A 23,630-nucleotide genomic window follows, 5' to 3' on the forward strand; every position below is an offset into this window, starting at 1 on the left:
ATCCATGGTCACTTTGAATTACTAATTCATAAAAATAATGTTTCCTTTTATTTTTAAATATGCGAAACATAACAAAAATTATTTTTAATAATAAATGTTTGTATTCCACAATCGTAATCTAAAATACGACTTGTCGTTTATCATCTGTAGATGTTTAAGGATACAAAGGGCTCTTAAAACTTGAAAGTCGACTCTGCAACATTATCACAGTACGATAAAATGATATCTCGAATAGTTTGCATCTAGGGTTAGACGGAACAACACCGGTAAGTGGCTCCTAGACGAGTATTTTAAAAATATTTATAATTTATTTATTTCAGATAAAAAAAATTGTTCCTAAAGGTTTATTTTTGTAAAGTTAGTTTTAAACGAATCTCATCATGAAATCTTATCATCTTATTCCACTCGTAATTATACGAAAACCTAACTAAAAACTTCATTTATTTGCGATAAAAAATACCTATTCCTTTCAATACGTTTACGCATCGAATTGCAATTATTGTTATTTTGATCTTAGATAATAAATGTAAATGTTGTGTATAATTTTCTTTGTATAGGTACTAAAAATATTATATTATACAATGAAGAAATTATTGAAACTGCTAGAATCAATCACAAATAATTAGGTACCTAACTATTTATGCCTTTTAAAGTTGTTTACACACGTCCTTTGAGTTGAAGTAATTAAAGTAGCTTGTGGGAGCATATTATTTTAGCATATTCGATATTCATATTATTTTAAATAATGTATCATCTACTGTTGTGCTGTTCGATGTTTATATACATAATATACAACAGCACTTCGATTACAAGCTTACAATATAGTACATAAATTGACTTGATAAATAAATTATTTTGATATATAGCATACATTTAACTACAGATATTTAAATTTACATTGTAAATAATTTTTATATTTAGGAACGAAGGAAAGGGTTTGAAACATTGGCGTCTATCGAATATTATTTTATCTAAAACCGAGAAACGGAAATACTAAAATTTTACGTTATACAAAATTTCCTAACTCTTTGATTAATAAAGTTACTTTGCCAAATTACACAAATGTACGGATAAAATAAATAATAATACAAGCACGAAATTAAAGATGTCTTGATCTACGATATAGTAATAAGTACCTACATAATAGGTACATTAAGCTAAGGTTTGAATTAAATAGAACTTCTAGATTTTGGTAGAGGTAAAATTAATATTATTTAATGGTGGGGGAGTTTCTGAAGTCCTCTTTACTATTCTATAGTTACTGGACCAGCCTTACAATGTCATGTTTATGGCTATTGTAATTAGCTGATCTCAACAGTTGACGATCATTATGCACATTTGAATATTCAACAGTTATAGAAGCATTCCTGTTTTATAGAATACATCAAAAATTAAGGTACCAAACTCCGAGAACAGTAAGCTTTTCTGTTTCAAAAAAATTATTTACTTATTATCCTACCTTGAAGAATATTTTTCGTTCTAAATGTCCTTACGAGTGAAGTCGTCATCTCATTGGTTTCGGCCACAATGTAGACGGACAAAAGGCTTCAAAATCTCAAACAAGCATGACAAACAGAACAACATACTAATTCATTTGCATATTCAAAAAAATGCCTACATTAAGTGAGAATGTCAGTTTGGCTCTAGTATGTGTTCAAATAGTGCTTTTTATTGTAGTTATATTTATTGAAAATGCCTTGTGGATACTGTTCGGAGACAGCGAAGAAAGTTTTACTTGTAAGTGAATGGTGACGATTAAATCGATTCTAAACTTGTACTTACAGATATAATTTAAATCGTAAAGAGTGGTGAAATATAACGGAATTATATAGGTACTAATTCTTATGCAAGTAGTAAAAACAATTTTATCGAGGACTATGACAATGATATATTTTTTTCTATTTAATAGATTTATAGGACAAATTTATTCAATCAATGTATAAACATACCATAAGGTAAACACAATTGAATTCCTGCTGTACTCACGAGTAATAAACACAAAATATAGGGCTTATAGAAAAAAAAATATGTAAAGTAGTTTAGCTGGCATTTGAATAATTAACCAAACTATACTGGTAGAAAAATTCACATACTACAAGATATGCGATAGGTAATTTTTATCCAAAATATTATTATACAACAAATACCAACGCTTGAAAGTACTTTAGAAAATATCTCTAGTACTTAGATAAGATAACTTCCAAACTCTCAGATCAACCGAGTATCATCTGTACATAGCATTATTATTATTTTATGAAGATAATATAAAAAGAAAACAATATTTATTTTATCTTCGTAAAGTCTATTTTGAAAGAAAGAAAAGAAATTTATTGCCAAAAAAAACCAGCCAAACACATTATAAAATTTATCTTAAAATTAGGCAAACGGATACAGCCTCAGCAAAATGCTGCACAAAAGCAGCGCTGATTTTCAGGCTGTTCCGGCGATTGCGGATCGTCTTAATATTAAAAAAGAATTAAGTCTAGGTACTTCAAATAAATATATAGATAAGGAAGTATATAATTTTGTTTTAATTTATAATAGATGGCCGAGAAAAATAAGTTAATCACAAAAATAGCTTCGGGTCCGATTTAAAAAATTATTTCCGTGTTAGATAGTCCATTTATTGAGGAATGTGTACTACATAATATATAATATCAACACGCTAAGATCAATAGGAACGGAGCATTGGGGGTAAAACCACGGTGCAAAGCTAGCACAAAATATACATAGAGAGCATTCCCTTGAATGTTAGTAAATATTTTCATGGTAATTGATTTAGATTTTAGATCACTGCACTGGGTCGTCAACGTGAAGCCCACCTTGACATGGATTCATTGTTTTTCTTATAGTTAAATGTCTTTATAAATGGGCATAAAATGTAAATAATATTGATTTTGTATACTTGTCCGTTCGCTATTACTTGTAAATTGTATGTCCAGCCTTCGAAGTTTGTACAATTAAATTAAAAGAGGTTTTAACGGTTCATATTTCACAATTTAAGTAGGGACCTATGTGCATTATACATTCCTATAAACTTACTTACTACCAGACCGACTAAAGTGATATTTTATGACAATGGAATGATTCTTATTCCTATTATATTTAAAGGACATTTTTACAATTATTTTTTATTTATTTAATTATGAAGAACATTTTGCCAATTATTTTTTTTTATTTCATTATTAATAGATGATGTTGAAAATCCTCGGTGAGTTGGCCCTCCTAGGGGCAATCGCCTCTGTATTCATAGTCGCGGCTCAGGGCCGCGCACAAGAAAGAGCCGCGGAGGAAAACTCCGGGAGAGAGTACATGAGATCCCTTGACGAGATCATGGGTAAAGCTAAAAACAAACTTACGCTGGCTGCATGGGCATATGAATCAAATATCACCAAATACAATGAAGACAAATACGTAAGTATGAATATTTATGTAGGTAAATTGTGTAAGTATAGGAAAAAGTGGAAATAAGTAAAAGACGAAAAAAAAGCATTGCATTATTATTTAAGATTTACAAATTATATCTAAGGTTTCTTTTGATTGAGTTTATTTTAATTTTTAAGCCTGCTAAGGATGGAGCTGCGTTAAAATTCTCTTTCTGTTAACACCAATCAATAAATCATATTATTTTATGTCTGATGTATTCTGGATATTTAGTTTTAACCCCCTAGTACAATTGTAATTACTTATTACAAAAATAAATAATATTCAAAATTTTCAGCTACAAACATCTCTAGATATCGCCGAGGAAGAGAAAGAATATTGGAAAGAAACCATGACCTATCTATGGCATGAGTTCTACGATGAAGATCTAAAGAGAATGTTCAAGAAATATTCGGTATTGGGAACTTCAGCACTACCAGAGGACTTGAATCAAAGACTCATTCAAGCGATAAATAATATGAAGGCTACTTACGCAAAAGCAACCATTTGTGACTTTAAAGATCCAAGCAAATGCGACTTGACCATTGAACCAAGTAAGTACATTTCTTAGAATTATATTTAAAAGAAACCAAGAAAAGTATTGTTTTTAGACTTTCAGAACTAACAATAATTATCACCACAGTCACGATGAAAACTTATTTTTATGCTTTTCATTATTGTTTTCATATAACTAACAAAAATCACCTTGTAACTAAAATTTGTAACTCTTTACGATATTGTTTATCAACAGGTGTCACGAACATTTTCGCAAAGAGTCAAGATGCAGAAGAATTAAAGCAAGCGTGGTTACAATGGCATGAGGCAGCCGGGGCAGCCTCTAAAGGCAATTTTACAGAATACGTTGAAATGTACAATGAAGCGGCTAAATTGAATGGTGTGTTTTGGTTATTATTTTAAAATAATTGGTTAAAAAAATAATTTTAGGGATAGAAATTTGATTTCACTTGTGTTATTTTTACATTCAATAAAAGACGACAATTACGTAGTATATATATAGTATTATGTGATACTATTATCTAATATAAATTATTTTTTTTATCAAGGCAATAACATTTTACTCACGTACATTTTTACAGGTTTTGATAATGTAGCGCAATGGTGGTTAAGTGAATATGAAACATCAGACATTGAAGACCAATTAGCAAACCTTTGGTCACGAGTAAAGCCTCTGTACGAACAAATACACGCGTATGTAAGGAGACATTTGAGAGAAAAATATGGTGAAGATGTCGTGTCCGCAAAGGGCCCAATTCCAGCACACTTATTGGGTAAACCAATGATTTTTTTTATTTAATAATCCAATTAAATACTTTTAATCCTTATCACACATTTTAGGCTTGTATCTTATATAAATTGTTTAATTTGAGATTTATAAAATATAGTTATTGACAATTAATATTATAAATACTTAAAAATATATTATAGACTTACCACAAACTATTTGTTTTAATATAATGCTCTCGTATGTTTTGTAAATTCTTATAAATTTTACAATAATTTGAATATATTTTATATTTTTTCAGGAAATATCTGGGCACAGACATGGAATAACATAGAGCAGTTCACTAAACCTTTTCCGAACAAGCTCGATATTGATGTCACAGATGCTTTAGTTAAACAGGTATGTGTTCTTCATTTATTATTTTTGTAGCACGTGAATACTTGCGTAGTATATATCTGTCAACTGTGATACTTGTCTAGATAGATTAATATGTAAAAAATTAAACATTTAATCTGTTCAGTAGTTTAATTGTAGAGAATAAACTTAAAAATTAAATTACCTCCTGAAAATACAGATCATGGTTAAGTAAGGAATATTATAAAACTGAAAACATACATTACCACACATTTCGTTGTACAAAAGTACATTATAATAGCAATTATTATTTCAGAACTACACCGCGTTGAAGTTCTTCCAAACGGCCGAAGACTTCTTCAAGTCTCTCAATCTAAGTGGTATGCCAGATTTGTTCTGGGATCGGTCCATCATTGAAAAGCCCGATGATGGCCGAGACATGGTTTGTCATGCTTCAGCATGGGATTTCTTCGATCGTGAAGACTTTAGGTAACTACTTTTTTAATTTTTAATACTCTCAATCATATTAAAAAGGGAATTTCAAGGGAAATTATTATACGATAAATCTTTGCAGAATTAAGCAATGCACATCAATAACGAGTGACTTCTTCACCACGACGCATCATGAAATGGGCCATATTCAATACTATTTGCAATACAAAGACCAGCCTGTTGTTTATAGACAAGGAGCAAATCCTGGTGAGTTATATTATATTATCTTTATAGTCACGACAAAAAGAAGTGATAATAACTGTGTAGTAAGATTCGCATAAAATTCTGTAACAACAAAGTCATGGTGCTATCACAAAATTTATTATTGCCACAATTTAATATTATCATCAATATTATAACAATTCTCAATAAAGAACCTATTTTATTAAAAATACTATTGAGTATAGAAACTTGATCCATATTTATATATTACACGCTCAGTCTGGCGTCAGTTCAGTCCATCAGTTTGATCCGGCTTAGACTGATGCCAGAATGATGGATGAAAAACACGGTATATTTTGAACCATCAGTCCGTCAGTCAACCGGTTAGACGATAATTCTCCCGTCATTCTGAGCAGACTGATGGACTGAACTGATGCCAGATTGAGCGTGTAACCTAGCTATGTCATAGATTTGACATCATTGAATATGTACGTAACATTATTATCTACTTACAACTTTTTAAATAAACTCTTGTACAAATACATTTAAAGGCCATATTTCCATTAATTCATATTTTTCTTTTTTTCAGGATTCCACGAAGCTGTAGGTGATGTCATCGCTCTGTCTGTGGCAACTCCAAAACACTTAAAACTAATGGGCTTACTTGAAGATGATCCTGAAGATAAAGAATCAAATATTAACCAGCTCTACAAAATGGTAATACCTATAAAATAGATTATAATTGATGTTACAATAATTATATTGTATTTTTTATTACGTGTGATCGTCTTTCCAATAACCTGAGTACTGTTGGTTTGATACAATAGGATGTTTTGTAGTTATACTAGTCATAATTTCGTAATCCACCGGGATTTTGGAAAATACTTAATCAAATAAAATAATTAAATTGCAGGGCTTACAAAAGATAGTATTCCTCCCATTCGGATACCTTCTTGACATATACCGCTACGGAGTGTTCCGAGGGACGACAACTCCAAATGACTACAACTGCCACTTTTGGCAGCTAAGAGAATCTTTTCAGGGCATTGAACCCCCAACAACAAGAACGGAAAATGACTTCGATCCAGCTGCGAAATACCATGTCTCCGCAGATGTTGAATATATGAGGTAATAAATAAGACTAAACTATAAAGATAAACAGGCATATAGGAAAAAAACAGTGAAAACGGGAATTAAACGAAGAATATATAGAAATTAAATAGATAGAGTTTGTAAAACATAGAAATTGTATTCAAAACATATTTATTAATCAGATTGGACTATGATCGCCTTATCCTAATAGAATAATGGAGCCCTTTTAATATAAAAATATACATAACTACATCAATAGATTACCAACTAAACAAGCAACTTCTAATAATACTTTTTTTATCATATTTTAAATTACTAATTAAAACAAAATATTAACCATTTCAGATACTACATCTCTTACATAATACAGTTCCAATTCCACCGCTCCATGTGTCAGTTAGCAGGCGAGTACACTCCGGGAGATTCGAGCAAACTATTGTCCAATTGTGACGTTTATAACAATACTGCTGCTGGAAATGCTTTACAGTAAGTAAAATATATCCCTGCTTTTAGGTCAGGATACATCGCCCATTTTTGCAAGTGACTACTATCAAGCTGATTTTCCGTTTGTAGCTTTATTTTGATGAGACACCGAATAATTTCGTGTACGAAACTCTCGATTGTGGTAGCTAACAGAGATAACAAGGATAAAATTTTTTGATTTGATGGTTCTCAAATATTTATTACGCAATTTGTAGGACAATATGTCTGTTGAATTATATAAACATTAACTAAGTGAAAACAAAAAAATCAGCTTGTTAGTAATCATTTATGATGACCTTGTTATCGATACACTTTGGAAAGGGGGACTCTTTGAACAAACCATAGATTTTGTAGGACAAATATTTTTTCGAATAATTTAGGTAATTATCTTGAGATTGAACAAAAAAAAATCAGTTAGTAATAAATATTATTTGAGAACCATCAAATCAAAATTTTTTATCCTTGTTATCTCTGTTAGCTACCACAATTGAGACTTTCGTACACGAAATTATTGGGCGTCTCATCAAAATAAAGCTACAAACGGAAAAATAGCTTGATAGTAGTCACTTGCAAAAATGGGCGATGTATCCTGAACTATTTAGATAAGGGAAAAAATAAAGTCTATTTATTAAAAAGCAGTGGTAGCTCAGTGGTGAGACCTCGAACTTCGAATCGATAAGTCCGTGGTTCGAGACCAGGCGAGCGCGCAGGAAATAAATTGATTTTTCAATTTATCTGCGCATGTTGTAACATCACCACTGCTCGAACGGTGAAGGAAAACATCGTGAGGAAACCGACATGTCGAAGAATTAAAAAGTTCGACGACATGTGTCATCCGCCAACCCGCACTTGGCCAGCGTGGTGGATTATGGCCTGTACCCTCATAGGAGGCCCGTGTCCCAGCAGTGGGAACGTATATGGGCTGATGATGATGATGATGATGATGATGATGATTTATTAAAATCGTTTACAAACAAAAAATAGTTTGGAAAATCCAAAAGTGCACGCCTCATAATCTCATCCTTTACAATAAAATTGATTATTTATAAAGAGTACGTGACTATAAATATAAAAATGAAATAAAATAAAACATTTGGAAAAGTAAAGAAAGCGGTACCGTAATAATTGAGCTATTTTTCTTGTGGCCCCACCTAGATGTGAAACTGCGCAGGTTTAAGGGACTGACTACCAACTTATTTTTTTAAACCTTGGCTTATAGTATAAAGAATCGAGTTTATAATGGTGAATTTTGAGTACACTATAAAAAAAAAAAAAGTCGATATTTTTTTTGTTTATTTAATAACAATTAAACCACATCGAATCAGACCCTGAAAAATGAAAGGGTTCTATTCCTGAGCATACTCAAGCGTAAGAGAAAAAAAAAGACTCGATTAGTAAAGTATTTCGGTCGCTATCGTGTTAACAAGAAAAAGGATCCGCACATACAGACACACGGACGTCCAAGACAGAACTTTTTTAAACTGTTTTTTAACTAGTTTAAATAACAAAAATGACATCAAAAATATCATGAACGTTAAAAATAGTGTTTTTTCTTAATATGTGTGTGTATGTATTATCTTACAAGTGCAATGTATGATACATAAAGACATTTTAAGTTTGAAAAATCAGATGTTTTGCGCGAAGTGACAGTAGTACCCACCTCAACGCTTCGCTTATGAGGCGTGCAATTCTAATCTCTCCTCTTTATAAGTTTATTAGTAAGTAAAATTCATACCGCAAGCCTCTTGGCCACACATCCTCCTTATGAGATACAAAAACTCTAAATCTGAGCCGAGAGGTTCTTGACTTAAATCGTAATACAAACAACGTAAAGCAACAACGTAAACAAATCATACTTTTCTACTTCACAAGTTTAGATAAACTAAAATCCTTAAGAAATACATATTTATTTAAGAAACTTTCTTCCAGAAATATGCTGAAACTAGGATCATCAAAGCCTTGGCCGGATGCGATGGAAGTTCTAACAGGACAAAGGAACATGGACGCTAGTGGGGTTATGGAATACTTTCAACCGCTATATGATTGGCTGAAAGAGGAAAATGCGCGCACAGGAGAATATATTGGCTGGGAACCTAGTACAGTCCGTGAGTATTGTTTATCTTGGCATTTATTACGTAAGTATAAATCCTTACTCATATTATTTTTTTCTTACTTCTATCTTTAACTTCTCATTGGAGCGATGTTATATATTTTTTGTGTCCGGAGATCATTATTCTTCTCACATTTCCTTTCCTACCAGGTTGCCTGGCAGAGATTGCTGTGTAGCAATAAGGCCGCCTATTGTGCATAATTTTTGTACTTCATTAATTTGTACCACATTTCCTTTACTGTTTTGTACAATGAAGTGTTATAAATAAATAAATAAATAAATAGTAGTAGGAGGATTAAACATCACATTTCCGTATGGAAATTTTTCTTTGACTAAGTGGGTTAAGCCGAGGATGGAAAGCTTGTTAGTAATAATAACTAACACAATAGGATGTTTAGCTTTTTCTCTGATGAATTGCGATGTGTTTAATGGGAGCTTCGATTTTATGTATCTATAATTTGACTAATATTTGAATTTTTCATAACAGAATATTGTACACAAGAACAGAGAAGCTTTATGGACCAAACAGGATTTAAAGAACGACTCGCGAAGTACCTTAAGAATTAACGTATAAATTGTAATATATTTATAATAAATTATCATTTTCTGACTCAAAATGTGGTTTCATTTCTACTAACAAGAGTTACAAAATAACAGTTAGCGAAATCAAAAAATTTCCGACAATAGATCCTAATAATACATTTCTCAACATATATACACTTTTATTTAATATCTAGATAGAGAGGAGAGAGCATATTATTATGCTTAAATATCGACAAAAATACAGTGTTAATGTAGAGAAAATACGAAAAATTACTAAGGAATTTGAATAACATGCTTATCATAATATTTATAAAAAGACTAGTTCATCACACATCATTACATACAGGCCCATATTTTTAAACAATATCCAGAACAGTCATCGTTACAAACAAAATTGAAGTGATTTTATCGAGAATGATGTCATAACAATCGTTCCAAATCCTTTCAATGGAGGGAAGTCACACAATCGAGCGTTTCAGCCGTGACCTACCGAGTGACAAATTGAAAAAAATAATACAAAAGAACTACGTGATATTGCTATAAGTCCATTCACAATTCCGTAGATATGGAGTATCAGTTTTGCAGCGTAAACGAACATTTTTCACGTTAAAATTTCATGGTAGACTGGTTAACATCCCAATGGATAAAGAGATATTATGTTCTAGTTGTTGAGATAAAGTTACAAATATTTACTATAGAGATTTTTTTAGATAGAGCTTTAATATTTTATTAGGTATTTATCTTCAATTAAAAAAAAAATTGTTACAAAAAGCGTCATACAAAACGTCGTTCGTCTAGCCAAAACACCATATTTTTTACCACCCCTTATTACGCTGAAACGATAAGATTGCAAATCGAAATGTTTTTTGTAAATAAACCGCAAAAGTCATTTACAACAAAAAGTCAATGTATTCGCTTATTTCAGACATAAAAACTATTGAGCTTAAATTTTCCCCATGACTCAGTTTTAAATACTGAGAAGAAACACTGCTATTGTTTGCTAATTATTACGGAGATTACTATTAAAGATTCCAAGCGATTTTTAATCCTATTATTTTTAATTAGTAATCGGTAAATAGTTCATTGACTCATTTTAAAAATAATATGCCTTATTTAATTTAAGCCTATGTGAGTTGCGAATAAAGATTTCTGTAACATTGTCATTTGTCATGCATACTCAAAAACCTCAGTCTTCATTAAACATAGAGCAATGCAAGGTTTTTAATTGTTTTATTAACTTATAAGAATATATGATAGTATGATGCTAGATATAATACATTTCATTTTGTTATCGTCCAATAATATATTTTTACCATATTATTGTCATTGTACAATGTAGTAAAGCATTGTGTTATTGGTGTTATTCATAAATATTGAATAACACCTACAATAATTTGTATTCGCAAACTGCTCATAATACACTTACAATAATTATTATTATTTGTACTAAAAATTAAGTCCAGTTTTTACTCAGATAAATGCGACATTACTCTTAATTGCGCAGCCATTCTGACCTAGGCTATTAATTTGTTGGCCAGTTAAAATAGTAACAATAATAAATCTGAATCTACAATAGCAAAGGCCATCAGTTATAATAAAATTATCTCTATTCATGACGCGCACGAGTAGCCACGAAGCAGTTACCAGCATCATGTTATGGCCATCTCAAGGTAAAGCAGAACTAGCCAAGATTAAGTCTGGAGACTTTATAATATAAAATCATCAATTCATAAAGTGGAACAGTCCTTATTGCAAGTCTTGTATTGAAAAAATAAAGTGGGAAAGTACCTCATTACCTACTGTATTTGCTTGAACAATTTTCCTCTTTAATTGAAGTAGCTATCTTTTAAGTACCTATAAGGTTTTGATGAATCACTAATTACATTATCTCTTTCTCCATAAAACCTTCGACTAACTCACGAACTGAACACCATGATTGACATAGCAAGTATAAGTTTATACAAAAAAAATATTCAAAAACAATCATTAAATAGGTGCATTAAAGAGCTTTTTTTAAACCAATACATAAAATAAGTTCTCAAACAATCAATAAACATTTTTTCAAGTCACATACAGATTAACACCCACCCATCATGCACTCAATTTGTTAAATAAATTTTTACGTTCTAAATCTGAAGTTGACCTATTTAATGTTAATATTGTATCGTTTGTCTCTAATTGTACCTTATTTTTAAGTCAGACTTTCTAATAATTGTTATCTTTGTGCGTTTTGGTATGTTTTGTACTGTAAGTCAAAGATGTATAAATGAATGAATAAATAAATAAATAAATAAATTAACAATTTACATACGTGCATAATGCATAATATATACATTATGTTACAAATTTTAAACACAATTTACGAATTTTTTTATTTATATAAATAAAATGTATATAAGTATTTTTATATTCATTTTACGAAAAAGTAATTTATATTCATGAAACATGAAATTATTCTAACTACCTTATCTTTCTCGAAATTAAGAAGGTTTATTAGGATCCGAATAGATAACCTGCTGACTGACCGCTTTACCCTTGGCACGAACGTCCTTTTAATGATGCAATTATATTTTTTATGAACATATCATCCAAACTCTTTGATCGATAACTGATTATACTAATAGTGGGAACTTCCTGAGACATAACAACACAATACGCAATTGCATTCAAAAAGTCACTCAAAATTACTAATTAGATTAAATTAAAAAATGCTTATGTGTTAATCTCGTACATAAGCTACATCATAGCCAAGTATCATCAAAATCTGTTCAGTGGTTTTCACATGGAAAAAACATACATACCTACTACTACATCCATCCTCACAAACTTTCACGTTTATGATATTAGTAAGATATAATTTTATATCTCCTGATTTACGGTACACTGATTTTGTGGTTATCGCGTCGATAACAACTAAGAAATCAAACTAGGAGTAAAATAAATCAACTAAAACGTAAGCCTATCTTAAGTATATATTTATTTATCAAATTCAAATAATAGCGCATAATAAAGAAAAATCTTTTATATTGCATATTTAAAGAAGACATACATATTTTCAATAAAGAATCAACAAATAAAAAGCCTCCAATAATTACCTATATTTGTATGCGACGCATAACCACACTAATGATATACTAGAGTAGAATTATCATACGACTATTCCCACGGTAACTAGGACAAAATGAAAATTGCCTACGGAGCGATGTCAAGATGTAACGCACATTACACTTATGTGTTTGACTTTGAGTTTTGAGTTAATCCTATTTTTATTCCCAAGGTATGATGTAGATGTGACTGAAATATCATGTATATTATAATATGCATCTTATTCATGTATTATTTTGTTACATTTAGGGCTGATTTTTCAATCCTCGGTTATAACTTATTCATCGAATAACGTATTAAACTACCATTTCAAAAATTTATTCTAATTGTCCGTATTTTACAGTTTACAGGTGACATTTTAAAATGTTAGTGTAATACTTTATTGGACGGGTAAGTTTTAACCAGGGAATGAAAAATCGGCCCTTTAGACGAAGTATTTGCTTTTGTTACGATACGAACTGCAATAGCATTCTGAGTACTTTTAATAGACAATCAGTTTAGTTTACTGCACATACTACATCTTCAATGTTTCGTATATTAGTTATTGCATAAAAATATAATAAATATTTATATATAATTTTATCGTTTTAAAACATTTTATTAATTGTTTGTTAACAATATAAGTACCTACTCAATTATATAAGAAAATACAAAAATCTCATTAATGTTAAGGCAGTTTTCACAATGTCCTATTTTAAAGTGTGCTACTTTCATTCCTTATCACTTTTAGGCTCCACCTTAGTTTGTCATATTTAGTTTAACTCTAGTAACGAATTCATTGATCTGTTTTACTAAGCTAAGATGGACTATTTAGATACTATCCCACCAAAAACATAAATGTAAAAATTGGAGCCGAGTTCAATCGTTGACTTAATTTGCCAAAAAAGAAATGAGATCTAATTAATGTGTGCCAAGTTCTGCAGACAGTCCAGAAATTTATTTATAAAGATGTATTAAGTTCTTAAGTTGACTGAAAACTCAATTGTTTTATTTTCCCTTAGAGAACAATGTTTATTCCAAAATATAACTTTTTTAATTTGAATAATATAATTATTTTCACAAAGCAAACAACTAATGACCTATTGAACCCCATAATTTCATGAGGCTAGTTTTTAGAACTTCACAAAATATAAACAGTATGTAAAACTAGCCTCATCAAATTATGTCGTTCAATAGGTCGTTAGTTGTTTGCTTTGTGAAAATAATTATATTATTCAAATTAAAAAAGTTATATTTTGGAATAAACATTGTTCTCTAAGGGAAAATAAAACAATTGAGTTTTCAGTCAACTTAAGAATTTAATACATCTTTATAAATAAATTTCTGGACTGTCTGCAGAACTTGGCACACATTAATTAGATCTCATTTCTTTTTTGGCAAATTAAGTCAACGATTGAACTCGGCTCCAATTTTTACATTTATGTTTTTGGTGGGATATCATTACTTTTTGTACAGAAAATTACTCTGCAAAATTGATTTAGGTACTTTATGAATATAATACTTTTTATATACGATTTTTTTTTTATTTTTTCTTGCGGATTCTTTGTATGGTTTGTTTAGTATTATTTTCTATATTTTCTTGTATGTTATGAATGTCAGCGCACATTGCCCCGTCATTATCTGCAATTTTTTAAACTCGTTTTCTGTTTAAAAGATTACATGATTTTCTAAACATCCAGCGTGAATATGTACACACACTATTACAAAGATGCAAAGATCGTTGTAGAAGAATCGTCGATTTACTCCATGACGTTACGGTATTGCCATGACGAGATTTTGAAATTTTACTCTAAACGCGCCTAAAGATGTTTCACTTATATTAATATTAATATTACGCAAATTAAATCATTTCGACCTTCGACAAAGCCTTCTTCCATTACACTGAAATTAAAAATAAACTAAACACTCATAAATAAAGAATAAAGAAATGTGAATTTGTAAAATTATATATTACTAGCTTCCGCCCACGACTTTGTACGTGCATCCCCGTTTTTCCCCGTTCCCGCAAGAATTTCGGGAAATCCTTTCTTAGGGGACGCCTACGTTATGACATCTACCTGCATGCCAAATTTCAGCCCGATACGTCCAGTGGTTTGGGCTGTGCGTTGATAGATCACTATATCAGTCACCTTTGAGTTTTATATATATAGATTTTTAACTGTATGAGCAATATTTTTATTACAATTTTCTTTTATTTTACGTTTAATAATAGTTTTGAATAAAGAAATCATGCAATCGAAGTAATCCGCCCTAGCGATACTAGCGCGAGTGAGTGTGATGTCAGAGGCGCATCGAATCTACAGATGTTTCGCGCTAAAATATGTAAACTTCAATAATCTATATCTCAGTCATTTATTGGTGGATTTCAAAATTTTTTTCGGCCACTGACTAGTTTTGATCTATTTTTTAAGACTAGTAAGGTGAATATACTATTTTCTATTTTTTTAAACTTTTCCATTTTTCCATACAAACAAAATTAATGTCATTGAAAAAAAAATTAAATTACAAATAAATTCAGTATTTTCTGATTTTTTCCTTTGTACACTCACTATTACCTAGCTGATTACAAAATTTGAACTTTCTAGGTCATCTGGAAGTGGGTTAGGTTTTGTATATGTCTATAAGTCAGTCAGTCTTAAAAATTGCGATTTTTGGATATTAATATCTACGCAACTGTTTAATCTGTATTTATGAAATTTAAGGTTCTTGTTTATCTTGAGGTCCTCTTGATATGTACCAAATTTGGTTTATTTAACTTAAATAGTTTTCGAGTTATAAGGGGGTGAAAAGTGGCTCGAAATGGTTCGTGTAAATATACACACGGCTGCTGCTCGCCAGTTCTCTTCGCTTGAACTCGGCTTGACACGCTGCCGCGTGTCTAGATATCATGAAGGTACTGAAAGATTAATGATGACTCTTTCATCTCTAGAAACTTTTTTTTCTAAGTGGCATAGGATAAGCCAGGTGAACCTGCTTGTAATATTTTTTACAGGTAAGAATATACTTTTAGATTAGACCTCAAATGCTTGTTTAAAGATTCTCGCTTTCGTCATAAAATTAAAATATTCTAAGCTTAAATGCACTAATTGTAAAACGATGTTCCACGCCTGTGCTATGCGCCTTACAACATTTTCATGTAACTCAAGACTCATTTAAAACACTTTCGTTTATTTTAAAAGTGGGTTCTTTGGAAAGCGTAATTATGACACTTTAGGTGGGCCCAATGTTGAGTAATGTTTGGTAAAAAACAAATTTTTGGTATAATGACACAATAGCCTTAGTACCTAAATATTGCTAATAATATTGCTCTATATTATATATTGCCCTACTGATTTGGTTTGGATGGTATAGAGGCTCAAGTTTTATAGTACCTATTTGAATATCATTTTTTTTATGTATATCTTAAAATAACATCATATTTTCTTGTTTACTTCGTCTGTTTTAATTTGATAGTTGAAAAGGTTCAGCAAATGTGATGCATATAAATTTTAGGCAACATGAAAATAAATACTTATTGTGCTTTCTCAATTTTTCAGTATCTGGAATTTAATGTATATAATGTATATAATTTAATGTAATTATTGACATTTTCTTTACTGAATGAATTCATTTTCCTAAAAAGAAATTGAATTTTATTCTTTACATTGTATGCAAGTTATAAATGTATTTATTAAGTATATTTAATTATAAGTAGTTTCATTGGAGCTTCAAGAAATAAAATCTTCATTTTCTAAGAAGTAATTTACTTACGCAAGTGAAGTTTCTCAAAAACTTTGATAAGCAACTGTCATACTACGAAGGCTGCACGCACTTAATTTCATATACAAACGTGTGTTTCCTACTAACATGCCAAATTAACGCCTGCCTTCCAACAACTGCGATTTATCTTTACCTACCTATACAAGGTCCTCCAAGTTTGTACTTGGATAGACGCACAGAAAACAAAGCCGATTCACACGGCCTGAGTTCAAACAGGCGTCAACCAAACACAGTTGCCGCCGCGAGTGCAACCAGGTACCACGCACCATTGCTTACCACCATAACGCGATAACCCAGAATATCATATCTACTAGGACAGTGATAACATTGTTCCTTACTCAGCCAGAAATGGCTTGTGCGCAAACGAGAAAGATTCTAAGCCTCTGGCTCCGTATTACTCTGTTGCCGGTCTTAATTCTAGCTGAACCGCAGCTAGATCTTCCGCCGATAGTTTCATCTACCCAACGGAATCCATATGGATATGGTGTATCTAGTACGCAATCTAGTGTAGGAAATAACTTTGATAACAGAAACTTTCAGTACAGCACCGCTCGACCGCAAAGCTCTGTTTCTGGAGGGTATCCTTCTTCGACGCCTTTTAGTGGGATAACTCCGGTTATAAGCAATAATGGCAACCCCAACTTTAACTACGCAAGCGGGCCCAGCTCCACCCTGCGTCCCTTTGACGACCGCAACCGCGATGATAGAATAGACATCAACAGTGACCCGAATTTTAGGAGGAATGACCCAAATTTTGTCAGGAACGATCCTAACTTTGCGGGGGCGAATCCGTTTGATTTTAACAGGGATCTTAATACAAATAGCATTGATAATAGAGTCAATCAAGTGAGCTTAAACCAGATTCGGGATTTCCTGAAACAAGCAGACGAACAGGCTTCTAAAGAGTGCACAAACAATGTAGCGGCACAGTGGAATTTCGAAACTGATGTTAATGATGTAACTCAACATGCTGCAGTGAGTAATTAACTTTTTATCTGTGTTTAAATTAGTCTATGCCTAGGAAAATTCTTGCTACACTATGAATACCATAACATCTAATCTTACCCATGAGAAAAACTAAACGAACTCTCTATTTATGAGATGAGATTTTCTGTATGTGAACATCAGTTATCTATAATTAATATACTTCTTGAAAAAATATCGATATATATACGAATACTATTAAATACACATTGATTTATGAGTACTAGATTTATCCTAAAACAAATTATACATTTAAAGTTAGCACTTTAAACAAAGTAGGACTTTACATATCTGCACATGCTCATGTCATTATTTTATTGAATTAAAGACAATTTACTACAAGGATTTTCACGTTGTAGTTACTACCATTAAACGCAAATTACAGCAGAGTATTCAGATGGCTATCAAGTAAACAATGTATGTACGTAACACAGCAAAAATGACTTGTGAGAAATCCTTTGATTTATTCTTTTGAACCCATGATAATTCTTCTTGAAAATATGCAGAACAAATCATAATTGAACGTATATAAGTTTTAAAATCTAACCTATTGTATATTGTTGAAAATATCCGAATCTTTAAACGTAGTCAGGTGATTAAACAGAGCAACTGTAAAATTACGTTTCATGGGCAATATTCAAAGATTAAAACTAATTACTTATAGTGTATGAAAATAGTACCCACGAAACACTATAAAAACGCCACTGAATCTAATAAATAAGTCATGAACCTTCAGTTCCTTTAATTTTGTGAAAAAATACGGTTTTTGGTTTTCTGACACTAATTAAAGATATCTAATATCACCAAAGAGATATCAAAAGACGGTAAAATATGTAATCGACGCGTAACAATAAGCAATTGATGAGAGAATACAATTGTTGAATAAGAAAACTAGTGCAATTCTTTCCTGTGCTTTTACAATGAGCAAGGAATATAAATTTCAAATTTGAAAATAATAATAAACAAGCATGTATTTAGTTCACACAGAAAAGGAAACAGTATATAATAACAAATATCCACATAACAAACAAAATGGAATAAATTTTACGAAAAACGCTATAAGGTAAAATATTATAATAAGATCGTTTTTTGTTAATTGTTAAGGTGCGTATAAATTAAGCGCGGCAGCCGCGCGAGCCAATGTTCGACCAGAGTTGACGATCATTTGCTGCGCGAGCCAATATGTAGATATATTTTAAGTTGAACGTAGTTGCCGCGCGCGGCAGGCGATCCATCACGAACATCTCTTCTGTAGGACGCCAAAAGTATAGTCATTTTCTTTTTCAAGTCAGGAATAGGTATATCTATTTTTTTACTGATTTCTACCCACGCATCATACCTTACCGATTTATTGTGGTATTGGGAGGAAATCTGTTCCACAAAAATTCATCAGCGCCATACAATTGTATTAGTAAACGGCATTTTTCGTTGTCTATTTTTACGTATACGCCGCGCGAGCCGAATCACCAAAATTACAAAACGTCCACACGGCGCGCGAGCGAACGACTGAAGCTCCTTTGATGCGGTGATGCGGTCTCAAAAACCGACAGAGAGCGGATCGCCCCGCGGCACGTTCGAGCGCGGCAATGTTCGGGTCGCCGCGCGCGGCGATCCCGTCTACATAGTGCGCGGCCGCCGCGCGCGCCTATGTTCGATGGTTTGCCGCGCTTAATCTATACGCGGCTTTAGACTAACATACACAAAATATTCATACCTACAGATGAAGATAGAACCTCCTCCTTTTGTTTTTGGAAGTCGGTTAAAAATTCATTAAATACCTAATTAAACTCAAACTCAAACATTTATTTATTCAATAAGACTTCTAGAAGCACTTTTGAATCGTGATTATATATTTTTAACATTTACCACCGATAATTAAATCTTAACAATTTGAACATTTTTTTCATGCGCAGACAAAAAGATACATTTAAACTCGATATACATACGCAAAAGTATACCTAGGTATATAATAGTTTTATTTATAGATATTTCAGACCAATTCTAATTATTACAGTAGTATTTAATAGCATTGTTATTGTATCAATGTTAAGGTCATTCAAATAACGATTAGCGAACATAATCTAGAAGCTATAGCCTATAACTCACATAACTTAAGTTATATAAGCTCACTTTACTTATATAATGGACTAACATCTATTAGGCTCGGCGCTATTACTTATCCATGTCAAATCAGTAGAGAAAGAAACTGATTTGATTACAAAAGATTTTGCGACTCATTTTAAGTACTTCTATACATATAATAAATCTGTAGAAGGGTCAATTCTGTACATTGAAAATATTGAAAAAATAAATACCAGGGGGTGTTACTGGATCGATACCAAACCCAAATATGTGATTAAAAAAATTTTTGTCTGTCTGTCTGTCTGTCTGTCTGTCTGTCTGTCTGTATGTGAAGGCATCACGTGAAAACTAACGGTTCGATTTCGATGAAACTTGGTATAATTATACCTTATTATCCTGGGCGTAAAATAGGATACTTTTTATCCTGGAAAAATACGTAGAAAAAAATTAATCTTAATTTTTCAGTTTTATCCATAGACGTTGTTCTGTAGAACCGCGAACACACGTTGCGTATTATTATAGGCCTAGCCGTATTTGGGTCCAATAGATTTATAAGATGTCATTGTCAGAGTTACTCAAAATGGAGAAATAAACCATCCACGCGAAGACCGACATCCGCGCGGACGCAGTCGCGGGCGGAAGCTAGTTTTTAATAAAACTACATTTAAATTATAACATGCAGAGGTTTTAATAATAAACGTCATATACCTAGAGCTTCATCTGTAAACTATCTAAGAAATCATCTAATATAGGTGCGTTATATGACTGTGTTTTATGTCACGTAAGAGTATTTTAAACAATGATCAGAAAATAATTAAACTCTAACAATACATTTACATAATACTTACCTTCATAAAAAAACAATAATAATTTGCATCATTAATCTACAATGAAAATCATAGGCTTTTTATGTAGGTAACAAACTGATCATTGATATTATTATAGTAAAAATTCACAGTATCTAGGAAATACTAGCTGATGGTTATATTTTTCTGTTGTATATGATACCGGAAAAATAAAACCATAATTCCTTTAGAATATGAACTTAGGCATTATTTTTATTTTATAGATAAATTTGTTATGGTTGTTTTGCCATTGTTGTCTGAAATAACAATAGAATAAATGGCAGGATGTCCCGACACCAATCGATAGGCCGTAGTTAAATATCGTGTTTGTTACACAACCATTAACGATCTGACTTATAAAAATATACGACCAAGATAAAAAAATTACATATTATAAGATACACGACTAAGTTCTAGGTATAATATAAGTTCTAGAACATTAATCAAAGTTATTGATGTAAAAGAATGGAAAATTTGAAATAAAATTCTTTGAAATAAATGTCCCTAAACCAAATTGCATCTTTTTACATCCCTAAAACGCATTTTTTTCAAAAGCTAGGTGATGAACATACGTAACATACATATTACCTATGTAGGTCATTCGAAATAGGCATCATTTACAAGGCGAATCAATTTTGTGTCTAATATAAAGTTAATTGTATGAAGTAGACACTTATAGTTACGTGGAAAATGTTTTATACATCATATTATTCCAAATTAATCATTAAATAACTCTCTGTGTCTACTGTCTTGTAAGTCCAAACAATCTTATTGTTAGTAGTCACCGCGAAATGAACGCAAAAAATACCCATCTACTCTTCCTTCGTTCTACGCGAGACACACATACAATTACTGCTATTTCGTTTTAATAAAAATTACAGGTATACGAAAAATAATATATCGCAAATTATAGTAATACCATAGTAGGTATGTAATACGAATGTCACTTTTTGTCGCCAAGTAACACAAAGGGTACAATGGTCGATAAATACATTTCGTGCCTTCGCCTTGGTACATTTCTCACGGTCATGACACTGAAGCTAGATTTTTTGCTTTACATAAACTAGATTTACAAGTGCGCTTTAATTTTTTAACGAAAAATTGGACTGTTGAGAACAAAAGTCGCTCTTATATGGCGCGTTAAAAATAACGCTAGAGTGCGTAAACGAGATGATTTTTTTGAGAAATATTTCACAGCTAATGATTTTTTTCTTAAAAACTAATTACTTAAGTAAAGTATACTGTAGTATTGCATTATACTGATAAAGAGTAACTTCTTAACGATTGGACGATGCAAAATAAATACAAACTTCATTTCTTAAGTATGATCTGTATTGTTACAAACTAAAAACTATTAATTTAAGTTGTATCTATTTATGGTGTTGCTCCTGCCTATTATAGGAGCATCAAAAATACACACTAAACAACAAATTAAAATACCATCTCAAATAGAAAATTAGTATGCCTTTGACTGTACTTTTCAATAATTTGCACGAATTCAAGATTTTCACACTACCTACACAACTTATCTCAACGCTAATATCTGACCATTCATAGACGATCCTGATCTTACCTTGCCTTACTGTATTACACATTCTTCCAAGTTGTTATACTTTATTTATAACCATATGCTTGTAGGAATAAGGTTCAATATACCTTATACATCTAAACGAGTAAAAAGCTACGTAAATGCGTTGCATAAAGAAAGAATTGTAGTTTTAGTTAACGTCTTCATACTTTTGTTTTCGATTGTACGTTCGCTTGTAAACTTGAACTCGATTTTAAATTAGGATGTTCTTCTTAATGTAGTTCTGAAAACAATTATTTTGTTTATGTTACTTTAATATCAACAAACACTTTTTCGCAATGGTTTTCAATATCAATTTTAAAATCAATTTCAATTTCAATAAATACTGAATTTTTTTATAATTATTTAAAATAGTCACGAGTTTGAAACATACGAATCAGCAAAATACATTCCAGACGTGAGACTCTATCTTTGGTAGAGTAAAAAAACGAGAAGTTATTTCCTCTAAAATCGTTATACACTAATTGCTCAATATATTATAGTCAGCTTTTATTTTAAAAAGGGACCTAACTCTAAGTCGAATGAACTGCATGTAGAAGATTGATATGTACATAAAATTCCGTCTTGAAATTTCTTGCACCATACAATATGAGGACAAGTGCGCACATTTTCAGTTCCTACGCGTCCAAATATGTAATCTATAATATAAAAATGAATCCTAAAATGTGTTGGTAAGCGCATAACTTGAGAACGGCCCGATTTCGTTAATTCTTTTTTTATAATATTCCTCGAAGTTCGAGGATGGTTCTTATATTATAGAGAAAACGTGAATGTGTACCACGAGCGAAGCCGGGTCGGACCACTATTAACTTTTAAAAAATCAACTTCCATATCATGTGTTTAGAATATTTTCCTAAAACTTGTCATATCGTCACGTTTCGATTGCGAAATAAACATACGTGCGAACGTCCTTTAAACAATAAAACGCACGATTCTGTGTGAAATAATGGGTGTCTTTGTGCAGTGTCATTGAAAATCTCAATTACATATGTTAGATAATTTATTAAGGAAGTCTTTAAACCACATGAAGTATTTGGTTCTATGTTAATCTGTGAGAAGTAGAATTACTTATCTTTTTCAATATAGTCACCTACCTATCAAGCTTTATAGGCTTCCCTATTTTATTGGATCCCTTTAATTATAACGATTTTTCTGAGACATCAAGCTTTTCGAAGAGCTTTTTTAAGGAGATTGATTAGATACATGATAAAATAATTACTCACAAGGTGCATTTGGGGTGTGCAAGTAATTTATTATTAAGATATATATGTATAAGTAAGGCTGGAATGATGTTGATATAAGTAAAATATACAATCTACGTAACATTTTATATTATAACCACTCGTTTTATATTAAAATGTAGAA

General features: G+C 31.4%; 2 protein-coding genes across 2 annotated transcripts in view; both read left to right on the plus strand.

The window, feature by feature from the left end:
* The first annotated feature begins 209 nt into the window (after nt 1-209).
* Nucleotides 210-9,965, plus strand: LOC123693330 (angiotensin-converting enzyme-like). Its single transcript, XM_045638373.1, has 13 exons — nt 210-266; nt 3,193-3,414; nt 3,722-3,977; nt 4,175-4,318; nt 4,521-4,712; nt 4,968-5,065; nt 5,337-5,509; nt 5,595-5,719; nt 6,264-6,391; nt 6,588-6,802; nt 7,112-7,252; nt 9,179-9,354; nt 9,847-9,965. Exons 2-13 carry the CDS (start codon nt 3,193-3,195, stop codon nt 9,924-9,926), a joined length of 1,950 nt encoding a protein of 649 aa, XP_045494329.1. The 5' UTR covers nt 210-266; the 3' UTR covers nt 9,927-9,965.
* A 7,013-nt stretch (nt 9,966-16,978) lies between these two features.
* LOC123693399 (angiotensin-converting enzyme) overlaps nt 16,979-23,630 on the plus strand; it is a 102,646-nt gene continuing 95,994 nt past the window's right edge. Inside the window, exon 1 of the mRNA XM_045638477.1 lies at nt 16,979-17,741. Within this exon, the coding sequence (XP_045494433.1) occupies nt 17,115-17,741 (627 nt within the window). The 5' untranslated portion in view covers nt 16,979-17,114. The remainder of the gene's footprint in view (nt 17,742-23,630) is intronic.

Source organism: Colias croceus, chromosome 7 (assembly GCF_905220415.1).
Source record: "Colias croceus chromosome 7, ilColCroc2.1".
Lineage (NCBI taxonomy): Eukaryota > Metazoa > Arthropoda > Insecta > Lepidoptera > Pieridae > Colias > Colias croceus.

Excerpts from the sequence above, each read along its gene's own strand:
- LOC123693330 (XM_045638373.1), top strand. The coding sequence starts at position 3,193 with ATGATGTTGAAAATCCTCGGTGAGTTGGCCCTCCTAGGGGCAATCGCC. Across the intron at positions 5,066-5,336 it reads CAGATGCTTTAGTTAAACAG|AACTACACCGCGTTGAAGTT; the intron begins GTATGTGTTCTT and ends TTATTATTTCAG. Across the intron at positions 9,355-9,846 it reads CTGGGAACCTAGTACAGTCC|AATATTGTACACAAGAACAG; the intron begins GTGAGTATTGTT and ends TTTTCATAACAG.